This window comes from Phyllobates terribilis, unplaced genomic scaffold (genome assembly GCF_046119375.1).
Source record: "Phyllobates terribilis strain yellow unplaced genomic scaffold, ASM4611937v1 Scaffold_3__8_contigs__length_932513732, whole genome shotgun sequence".
Lineage (NCBI taxonomy): Eukaryota > Metazoa > Chordata > Amphibia > Anura > Dendrobatidae > Phyllobates > Phyllobates terribilis.
In genome coordinates, this window is record NW_027362763.1 from 646,693,351 (window position 1) to 646,705,399 (window position 12,049).

Genomic DNA, 12,049 nt, shown 5'->3' on the forward strand with positions numbered 1-12,049 from the left:
GCCCCCATCCCTTTCATGTGCTGGTCCCCATCCCTTTCATGCGCTGGTCCCCATCCCTTTCATGCGCTGGTCCCCATCCCTTTCATGCGCTGGTCCCCCATCCCTTTCATGCGCTGGCCCCCATCCCTTTCATGCGCTGGTCCCCCATCCCTTTCATGCGCTGGTCCCCCATCCCTTTCATGCGCTGGTCCCCCATCCCTTTCATGCGCTGGCCCCCCATCCCTTTCATGCGCTGGCCCCCCATCCCTTTCATGCGCTGGCCCCCCATCCCTTTCATGCGCTGGCCCCCATCCCGTTCATGCGCTGGCCCCCCATCCCGTTCATGCGCTGGCCCCCCATCCCGTTCATGCGCTGGCCCCCCATCCCGTTCATGCGCTGGCCCCCCATCCCATTCATGCGCTGGCCCCCCATCCCGTTCATGCGCTGGCCCCCCATCCCGTTCATGCGCTGGCCCCCCATCCCGTTCCTGCGCTGGCCCCCCATCCCGTTCCTGCGCTGGCCCCCCATCCCGTTCCTGCGCTGGCCCCCCATCCCTTTCATGCGCTGGCCCCCATCCCTTTCATGCGCTGGCCCCCCATCCCTTTCATGCGCTGGCCCCCCATCCCTTTCATGCGCTGGCCCCCCATCCCTTTCATGCGCTGGCCCCCATCGTCTTATATGCTGCCCCATCCTGCTCCTCCATCCGGGGGAGGAGTGTGGTGCCGGAGTAATTGTGTGCCCATACCTCGCTGTATGGCGCCATTGTGTTGAAGGCGCACTGCAAATGTTTCTTCATTAAAATGGCGCTGGATAGCACGCTATGCGCATCTGCTGAATCCGACGCCGCACTCAATCCCCGGCCCGAACAGAGGCTCCGCGGCAACGCTCCTCCTGGTCAGGTATGTACTTATGGCCCCGGAGATCGCGGTATGCATTCACTACATATGCATACCGCGATCTCCGGTGCCATACACACTCCTCATACCTGTAACGGCTGGATGCTTTGTTCTGTGTGTGTATATATACGTATATATACATATATATGTGTGTGTGTGTGTGCGTCCCTCTGTCTGAAGCCTCTATAGACGGCGCATGTGTGACGTGCAGTCTGGCTCCGACAGAAGAACGCATGGAGCCGTTACAGGTAAGAGGAGGTGTATGGCGCTGAGATCACGGTATGCTTAGACACTGAACACATACCGCGATCTCCGGCGCCATACTTACCTGATCGGGAGGAGCATTGCCGCGGCACCTTTCTTCTCGCCGGAGATCGGGGGCAGGAGTTAGGCGTCGGATCGGCGTATGCACATAGCGCTATCTGGCGCCATTTTACTGAAGACACATTTGCAGTGTGTCTTCAGCAAAATGGCGCCACACTCCTCCACCGTCAGAACAGAACACAGCACCGCTGGAGCACAGGGAAGAAAGGGGAGTATGTGTTTTTTTTTTTTTTTTGTATGTGTGCAGCGTGAAAGGGATGAGGGGGCCACACATACCAGGATTGGGGGGTGAGGGGTACCACTCATACCAGGATTGGGGGTGAGGGGTACCACTCATACCAGGATTGGGGGTGAGGGGGACCACACATACCAGGATTGGGGGTGAGGGGGACCACACTTACCCCTCATCCCCCAATCCTGGTATGCGTGGTCCCCTCATCCCCAATCCTGGTATGCGTGGTCCCCTCATCCCCAATCCTTGTATGCGTGATATCCCTCACCACCAATCCTGGTATGCATGGCACCCCGCACCACCAATCCTGGTATGCGTGGTCCCCTCATCCCCAATCCTTGTATGCGTGATATCCCTCACCACCAATCCTGGTATGCATGGTACCCCGCACCACCAATCCTGGTATGCGTGGTCCCCCTCATCCCCCAATCCTGGAATGAATGGTCCCCCTCATCCCCCAATCCTTGTATGCGTGGTCCCCTCTTCCCCAATCCTTGTATGCGTGATATCCCTCACCACCAATCCTGGTATGTGTGGTCCCCCTCACCCCCAATCCTGGTATCATGCATGCCAGGATTGGGGATAAGGGGTGCCATGCATACTAGGATTGGTGGTGAGGGGACCACATATACCAGGATTGGAGGGTGAGGGGTACCATGCATACCAGGATTGGGGGGTGAGGGGGTATCATGCATACCAGGATTGGTGGTGAGGGGTATCATGCATACCAGGATTGGTGGTGAGGGGTGTCATGCATACCAGGATTGGTGGTGAGGGGTGTCATGGATACCAGGATTGGTGGTGAGGGGTTTCATGCATACCAGGATTGGTGGTGAAGGGTAACATGCATACCAGGTTTGGTGGTGAGGGGTAACATGCATACCAGGTTTGGTGGTGAGGGGTATCACGCATACCAGGATTGGGGGGTGAGGGGGTATCACGCATACAAGGATTGGGGATGAGGGGACCACGCATACCAGGATTGGGGGATGAGGGGGACCACGCATACCAGGATTGGGGGATGAGGGGGGACCATTCATACCAGGATTGGGGGATGAGGGGTATCATGCATGCCAGGATTGGGTATGAGGGGTGCCATGCATACCAGGATTGGTGGTGAGAGATATCACGCATAGAAGGATTGGGGAAGAGGGGACCACGCATACAAGGATTGGGGGATGAGGGGGACCATTCATTCCAGGATTGGGGGATGAGGGGGACCACGCATACCAGGATTGGTGGTGCGGGGTACCATGCATACCAGGATTGGTGGTGAGGGGTATCACGCATACAAGGATTGGGGATGAGGGGACCACGCATACCAGGATTGGTGGTGCGGGGTGCCATGCATACCAGGATTGGTGGGGAGGGATATCACGCATACAAGGATTGGGGATGAGGGGACCACGCATACCAGGATTGGGGATGAGGGGACCACGCATACCAGGATTGGGGGATGAGGGGTGCCACGCATACCAGGATTGGTGGTGCGGGGTGCCATGCATACCAGGATTGGTGGTGAGGGATATCACGCATACAAGGATTGGGGATGAGGGGACCACGCATACCAGGATTGAGGATGAGGGGACCACGCATACAAGGATTGGGGATGAGGGGACCACGCATACCAGGATTGGGGGATGAGGGGTGCCACGCATACCAGGATTGGTGGTGAGTGGTGCCATGCATACCAGGATTGGTGGTGAGGGATATCACGCATACAAGGATTGGGGATGAGGGGACTACGCATACCAGGATTGGGGGATGAGGGGACCACGCATACCAGAATTGGGGGATGAGGGGTGCCATGCATACCAGGATTGGGGGATGAGGGGTGCCACGCATACCAGGATTGGTGGTGAGGGGTGCCATGCATACCAGGATTGGTGGTGAGGGGTGCCATGCATACCAGGATTGGTGGTGAGGGATATCACGCATACAAGGATTGGGGATGAGGGGACCATGCATATACCAGGATAGGGATGAAGGCAGCACATAACAGGATGGGGGCAGCACAAATACCAGCATGGGAGACCATATACCAATAAAAATGCCCGTAGAACGGGCTCAATAAGCTAGTATGTGTGTGTGTGTACATCGTTTCCTTGCTGACTCTTTCCCTTCTGTCTTTTCTTTAGGAGGTCTTTGAAGACACCATTGTGCAGTCTACGGGGGTGTCAGAGACCCTCGTGAGCCAGGCTCTCGCTCCTCTGACTCCTCCGGGCGGCGTCCTGTCGTACAGGAATAATGGTAAGATTGCATCTACATCCCGGCATCTTCTCATATGTCCATAATCCCTGTAACCCCAGGGTCTCGTCTAACATCAAACGTCACTGTAAGTGAGGGTCTCTGGTAATGTTGGATGGGGATCACTGTCACTGAGACGCAGCCTGGGATGGGGGTATCACACAGATCTCACCGCTGCCTCCAGTCCTCAGGACAATGATGCAATTGTCTGACGAGTGATGGACGAGGCCGCGGCTGCTTCCACTACTAGACCGGGAAATCCCAATGACCGTATTCCGATTACAGAGATCTATTATATAGAGACATTACACACAGAGCGATCTATTATATAGAGTCATTACACACAGAGTGATCTATTATATAGAGTCATTACACACAGAGTGATCTATTATATAGAGTCATTACACGCAGAGGGATCTATTATATAGAGTCATTACACACAGAGGGATCTATTATATAGTCATTACACACAGAGGGATCTATTATATAGAGTCATTACACACAGAGGGATCTATTATATAGAGTCATTACACACAGAGGGATCTATTATATAGAGTCATTACACGCAGAGGGATCTATTATATAGAGTCATTACACGCAGAGGGACTTATTATATAGAGTCATTACACGCAGAGGGATCTATTATATAGAGTCATTACACGCAGAGGGATCTATTATATAGAGTCATTACACGCAGAGGGATCTATTATATAGAGTCATTACAGACAGAGGGATCTATTATATAGTCATTACAGACAGAGGGATCTATTATATAGAGTCATTACAGACAGAGGGATCTATTATATAGAGTCATTACAGACAGAGGGATCTATTATATAGAGTCATTACAGACAGAGGGATCTATTATATAGAGTCATTACACACAGAGGGATCTATTATATAGAGTCAATACACACAGAGGGATCTATTATATAGAGTCATTACACGCAGAGGGATCTATTATATAGAGTCATTACACGCAGAGGGATCTATTATATAGAGTCATTACACGCAGAGGGATCTATTATATAGAGTCATTACACGCAGAGGGATCTATTATATAGAGTCATTACACACAGAGGGATCTATTATATAGAGTCATTACACACAGAGGGATCTATTATATAGAGTCATTACACACAGAGGGATCTATTATATAGAGTCAATACACGCAGAGGGATCTATTATATAGAGTCATTACACGCAGAGGGATCTATTATATAGAGTCATTACACACAGAGGGATCTATTATATAGAGTCATTACACACAGAGGGATCTATTATATAGAGTCATTACACGCAGAGGGATCTATTATATAGAGTCATTACACACAGAGGGATCTATTATATAGAGTCATTACACGCAGAGGGATCTAATATATAGAGTCATTACACACAGAGGGATCTATTATATAGAGTCATTACACACAGAGTGATCTATTATATAGAGTCATTACACACAGAGGGATCTATTATATGGAGTCATTACACACAGAGGGATCTATTATATAGAGTCATTACACACAGAGGGATCTGTTATAAACAGTCATTACACACAGAGGGATCTATTATATAGAGTCATTACACACAGAGGGATCTATTATATAGAGTCATTACACACACATACAGGCTTTGATCAGAGGAATCTCTGATACTTCCCCCACCTCTGCATAAACGAATCTTAGCCTTGGTGTCTTCTTCCCAGAAAATCTCCCTGCTAGAATTATCTGGTCACTGCAGAAGACCCTTTTTCAATGGAGGTTGATGTGTCGGCGCTCTCTCACTTCCCCAGTTATAATTAGTTTCTTTATTCTTTAGCTATAATTAATCCCATTTGTTCAGTGTGAGGGTGATGTGTCCCCTCTCTGGTGCCGTGCCCCCTCTCTGGTGCCGTGCCCCCTCTCTGGTGCCGTGTCCGCTCTCTGGTGCCGTGTCCGCTCTCTGGTGCCGTGTCCGCTCTCTGGTGCCGTGTCCGCTCTCTGGTGCCTTGTCCGCTCTCTGGTGCCTTGTCCGCTCTCTGGTGCCGTGTCCGCTCTCTGGTGCCGTGTCCGCTCTCTCTGGTGCCGTGTCCGCTCTCTCTGGTGCCGTGTCCGCTCTCTCTGGTGCCGTGTCCGCTCTCTGGTGCCGTGTCCGCTCTCTCTGGTGCCGTGTCCGCTCTCTGGTGACGTCTTTTGGATTTCAATTTTTGTATGACAGTCACTATTAGTAGGGGTCTGTCAGTCTGTATTAGTGACCTTCTCCCAACAATATTAGTAGGGGTCTCTATTAGTGTTGAGGGATGGTCACCATTAGTGGGGGTCTCTATTAGTGTTGGAGGAGGGTCATCATTAGTGGGGGTCTCTATTAGTGTTGAGGGACGGTCACCATTAGTAGGGGTCACCATTAGTGGGGATCTGTTAGTGTTGGGGGAGGGTCACCATTAGTGGGGGTCTCTTAGTGTTGGGGGAGGGTCACTATTGGTGTTGAGGGATGGTCACCATTAGTGGGGGTCTCCATTAGTGTTGAGGGATGGTCACCATTAGTGGGGGTCTCGATTAGTGTTGGGGGAGGGTCACCATTAGTAGGGGTCTCTATTAGTGTTCAGGGATGGTCACCATTAGTAGGGGTCTCTATTAGTGTTGGGGGACGGTCACCATTAGTGGGGGTCACCATTAGTGGGGGTCTCTTAGTGTTGGGGGAGGGTCACTATTAGTGTTGAGGGATGGTCACCATTAGTGGTGGTCTCTATTAGTGTTGAGAGATGGTCACCATTATTGGGGGTCACCATTAGTGGGGGTCTCTATTAGTGTTGAGGGATGGTCACCATTAGTGGGGGTCTCTTAGTGTTGGGCAGGGTCACTATTAGTGGTGAGGGATGGTCACCATTAGTGTGGGTCTCGATTAGTGTTGGGGCAGGGTCACCATTAGTGGGGGTCTCTTAGTGGTGAGGGATGGTCACCATTAGTGGTGAGGGATGGTCACCATTAGTGGGGGTCTCCATTAGTGTTGGGGCAGGGTCACCATTAGTGGGGGTCTCTTAGTGTTGAGGGATGGTCTCCATTAGTGGTGAGGGATGGTCACCATTAGTGGGGGTCTCCATTAGTGTTGGGGGAGGGTCACCATTAGTGGGGGTCTCTTAGTGTTGAGGGATGGTCTCCATTAGTGGTGAGGGATGGTCACCATTAGTGGGGGTCTCCATTAGTGTTGGGGGAGGGTCACCATTAGTGGGGGTCTCTTAGTGTTGGGGGAGGGTCACTATTGGTGTTGAGGGATGGTCACCATTAGTGGGGGTCTCCATTAGTGTTGAGGGATGGTCACCATTAGTGGGGGTCTCCATTAGTGTTGGGGGAGGGTCACCATTAGTAGGGGTCTCTATTAGTGTTCAGGGATGGTCACCATTAGTAGGAGTCTCTATTAGTGTTGGGGGACGGTCACCATTAGTGGGGGTCACCATTAGTGGGGGTCTCTATTAGTGTTGAGGGATGGTCACCATTAGTGGGGGTCTCCATTAGTGTTGGGGAAGGGTCACTATTAGTGGGGGTCGCTGGTGTTCGGGCCCGGGCCTGTCCGCTGACGCGCGTCGTTGTTGGCACTGTTAGATGCACTGATAGAAGTGCTTCTGGGAGACACAGTGTTACCCACTGTCATTATCTGCTGGCTGCTCATCCTCGTCTCTATTCCCTCTCTCTGGTTTGGTTGCCCCGCTGTCACGGACCTTTGAGTCATTACTTTGGGAGTGATCTTGCGATTTTCTGAAGCCACAAGTCGGGTGCGATCACTTAGGGTCGTGTGAAATTTGTCCTTGCACCGTGAATCGTTAATTCGTACATAATTTTTTATTATCTTGCCTGTGCGAGCGGTGTTTGTAGCAAGGCTGAAGGCTGCGGTCCTCATCATCACAGAGCTCCTGTATAAATGGGCTGTCCAGCAATGATGGTTACTCACGAGGAACTTTGCGTCTTTGTAAGTTGTGGTATGTGGCGTGTGACGCCTCTGTCCCTTCCGGGAGCCGTCTGTAAACCGCTGGAACGCTGCCGACGCTCAGCCCAGGAGATCTGCAGCTTTATTACTCCTGCCGCTAAAACTTCTGCTCCTGCTGAGAGAGAGAAAGTGAAATCAGGTACAAGTAACATCTCAAGTGACTATAAAGGAGTAGTGGTGGTGGAAAAAGGGGCAAAGACATGGGGAAGGAGGAGGAAAAACGATTAAGGAAAGGAGGAGGACATGGGGAAGGAGGAGAAAAAACGATTAAGGAAAGGAGGAGGACATGGGGAAGGAGGAGAAAAAACGATTAAGGAAAGGAGGAGGACATGGGGAAGGAGGAGAAAAAACGATTAAGGAAAGGAGGAGGACATGGGGAAGGAGGAGAAGAAACGATTAAGGAAAGGAGGAGGACATGGGGAAGGAGGAGAAGAAACGATTAAGGAAAGGAGGAGGACATGGGGAAGGAGGAGAAGAAACGATTAAGGAAAGGAGGAGGACATGGGGAAGGAGGAGAAAAAAACGATTAAGGAAAGGAGGAGGACATGGGGAAGGAGGAGAAGAAACGATTAAGGAAAGGAGGAGGACATGGGGAAGGAGGAGAAGAAACGATTAAGGAAAGGAGGAGGACATGGGGAAGGAGGAGAAGAAACGATTAAGGAAAGGAGGAGGACATGGGGAAGGAGGAGAAGAAACGATTAAGGAAAGGAGGAGGACATGGGGAAGGAGGAGAAGAAACGATTAAGGAAAGGAGGAGGACATGGGGAAGGAGGAGAAGAAACGATTAAGGAAAGGAGGAGGACATGGGGAAGGAGGAGAAGAAACGATTAAGGAAAGGAGGAGGACATGGGGAAGGAGGAGAAGAAACGATTAAGGAAAGGAGGAGGACATGGGGAAGGAGGAGAAGAAACGATTAAGGAAAGGAGGAGGACATGGGGAAGGAGGAGAAGAAACGATTAAGGAAAGGAGGAGGACATGGGGAAGGAGGAGAAGAAACGATTAAGGAAAGGAGGAGGACATGGGGAAGGAGGAGAAGAAACGATTAAGGAAAGGAGGAGGACATGGGGAAGGAGGAGAAGAAACGATTAAGGAAAGGAGGAGGACATGGGGAAGGAGGAGAAGAAACGATTAGGGAAAGGAGGAGGACATGGGGAAGGAGGAGAAAAAAACGATTAAGGAAAGGAGGAGGACATAAGGGAAAAATAAACAGGAAAGGAGGAGGACATAAGGGAAAAATAAACAGGAAAGGAGGAGGCTATGGATTGTTCTTAATAGCACTAGTGGTACCAGTGTGAGTTTACCTATAATTCATGATGAATGTGATTGTACAGAACCGTATGGGATTAAGAATCTGACACCAGATATGGTGGGACGCGAGAGGCCCGGCTGGGTGGGACGCGTGGGTATCGTCCTGTATTTGCTTCATGCTACAGTTTGTCATTTCTATAATCTACGCTCAATTGTCATTAACCCAAAATGAGCAGAAAACGCCAGATGTCAGAAAAAGGTGGTGACACACACTGCGGGAAATTAGGGGGGTTAGCGGAAACCTGTCAGCTGATCCGCGGGCTGCATGAATCACAAACTGGTGGCGTTAGCACAAACCTGTATCTTACGCTACCACATGGGGACGGTGGGTCTCGAGGTCCAGTCCAAGGAGGCTCCTCAGCCGCTGCTCCCCGCACCGCTTCCCGGGCCCACAAGTCTCTTCCCATATCGGTGTACAGGGATTGCCTTTAATGAGTAAGACTGCTCTGCACTGATGTTGGGGAAGGTCTGTGAGGTGGTGGAGGGTCTCTGATGATGGAGGGTCTCTATTTTTCAGGGCTCCTGTGTATGAATGAAGCTTTTGATTTGGGTCGAGTTCCGGGGAGGGGACTCGTGCTGCTCCCTAGACAGACATATCTGAATGTGGAGGAGGACGAGGGGCACACGATGGAGAGGAAGAGGAACGTCATCCTGTGTCTCATTACCAACATTATGAAGGTGGAGAAGGAGCTTCACATTGACAACCTGGTGTTCCGGGTAAGACACCCCCTCCAGGGATGGGGTACAGCTCCATGGATGAGATGCGGCCATAGAATAGGGTTCAGCATTATGGGATGAAATGTGGCCATCTATCAGTCAGGGGCTTCCTATAGCTAAGAATCGCCCCTGTCCGTGTGCTTGCTGGCTCCATTAGTGGGCCCCCCCGTCAGTGCGCGCGCTACCAGTTTGGGCCCCTGACAGTGTGCACATTGCCAGTTTGGGCCCCCGTCAGTGTGCACGCTGCCAATTTGGGCCCCCGTCAGTGTGCACGCTGCCAGTTTGGGCCCCCGTCAGTGTGCGCGCTGCCAGTTTGGGCCCCCGTCAGTGTGCGCGCTGCCAGTTTGGGCCCCCGTCAGTGTGCGCGCTGCCAGTTTGGGCCCCCGTCAGTGTGCGCGCTGCCAGTTTGGGCCCCCGTCAGTGTGCACGCTGCCAGTTTGGGCCCCCGTCAGTGTGCACGCTGCCAGTTTGGGCCCCCGTCAGTGTGCACGCTGCCAGTTTGGGCCCCCGTCAGTGTGCGCATTGTCCTTCTCTCTCCAGGTCATTGAGTCATGTCAGAAGTTGGACTTTGGGAAGAGTCTAAGGTTCCTGAGTTTCGGCTGCAGCCATGCCGACGTCCTGTCCGCCATCATGTATCTCATCAGTCAGGGCTACGCCCGGCGAGGGGACGAGAGGCCGCACATCATCCAGTACCTGTCCCAGGAGCCGTCCACCCCACAGAAAGCACACATCACCCTCCAGACCTCCGAACGAAAGAAGCTGGAGGTGCCCACCAAGACCTCCAGGTGGGAGCAGTCCCCACCTTGTACCTGGAGCTCTCATCCTCCGGTTTGGGGGGGTGGTTGTGGACCAACCTGTTGTGTATAACTCCCATCATCTTCCTGTTTTCCAGCGTTGGGGGGACGGGGGAGCAGGCCGCTCTGGAGTCCGTTCTTCTGCCCTTGGGCCGCACCCTCAGTCAGGACGAGGCCGGGGCGCTCATGTGTCGGATGGTGGAGCAGGTGTCGGAGACGCTGAGTGTGTCAGTGGACATGGCCCAGCATCTCCTCATCCACTGCAAGTGGAGCATGGACCAGCTGCTGCAGCGCTTCACTGATGACTCCGAGGCTCTTCTCATTGCTTCTGGACTAGCAGTGCAGGAGCCGCACAAGCCTGAGAGCCCTCAGCCCACGTGCCCGGTGTGTGTGAGCCCACTCAGCCCTGTGGACAAGCCGCCATCACTGTGCTGCAAACACTACTGCTGCAAGGTGAGTGTGACCCCGGAAAGCCAGGGGCCCGGGCCCTCCACAGGCATCATATAGGGGTGGCATGGGGGAGGGGACCAGTCACATGATCCGTATACACGCCAATCAGCTGGAACATTGACAGCGCCTACCAATATTGTGCCCCACCCCCTCTGACTGGCTGCACTGCCAAGAGGAAATCTGCTGCCCTGCGAAGCACTGTCCCGCGGCCCTGCTTTATGATCCAGCAGGTTTCTCTCTTTGCTACGACTTCTGGCGCCTTCACCCCCTCTTCACCAGAAGCCACAGTGCAGCCGCCAGTGAGATCCGGTGATCACCGCAGAGATGTAACTGTCATCACCATTTCTGCAGAATTGCTGGAATGAGTATCTGAGCACTCGCATCGAGCAGAACCTGGTCCTGACCTGCACCTGCCCCACAGCCGACTGCCAGGCCCAGCCAACCTCGGCCTTCATCCGGACCATCATCTCCTCCCGGGATGTGATAGAGAAGGTAGAGACGACGCTGCCCCCGATGATGACCCCACCTTGTATGTGTGTGCCCCCCACATCCACCTCCAGGGGCTCCTCTGTCCTCATCTACATCCATAGACAGTGCCCCCCACATCCACCTCCAGGGGCTCCTCTGTCCTCATCTACATCCATAGACATTAATAAGGAGAAAGGTATGTGCCCCCCACATCCACCTCCGGGGGCTCCTCTGCCCTCATCTACATCCATAGACATTAATATGGAGAAAGGTATGTGCCCCCCACATCCACCTCCGGGGGCTCCTCTGTCCTCATCTACATCCATAGACATTAATATGGAGAAAGGTATGTGCCCCCCACATCCACCTCCAGGGGCTTCACTGTCCTCTTCTACATCCATAGACATTAATATGGAGAAAAGTATGTGCCACCCACATCCACCTCCAGGGGCTCCTCTGTCCTCATCTACATCCATAGACATTAATATGGAGAAAGGTATGTGCCCCCCACATCCACCTCCGGGGGCTTCTCTGTCGTCATCTACATCCATAGACATTAATATGGAGAAAGTATGTGCCCCCCACATCCACCTCCGGGGGCTTCTCTGTCCTCATCTACATCCATAGACATTAATATGGAGAAAGTAAGTGCCCCCCACATCCACCTCCGGGGG

General features: G+C 52.6%; 1 protein-coding gene across 3 annotated transcripts in view; it reads left to right on the top strand.

Moving 5' to 3' along the window:
* The window catches only part of CUL9 (cullin 9), a 171,862-nt gene that overhangs the window by 62,516 nt on the left and 97,297 nt on the right, over nt 1-12,049 (top strand). For all 3 annotated transcript variants that reach the window (XM_073671636.1, XM_073671638.1, XM_073671637.1), the window contains exons 27-31: nt 3,570-3,681; nt 9,464-9,663; nt 10,204-10,448; nt 10,556-10,910; nt 11,259-11,399. In XM_073671636.1, the coding sequence (XP_073527737.1) occupies nt 3,570-3,681; nt 9,464-9,663; nt 10,204-10,448; nt 10,556-10,910; nt 11,259-11,399 (1,053 nt within the window). The remainder of the gene's footprint in view (nt 1-3,569; nt 3,682-9,463; nt 9,664-10,203; nt 10,449-10,555; nt 10,911-11,258; nt 11,400-12,049) is intronic.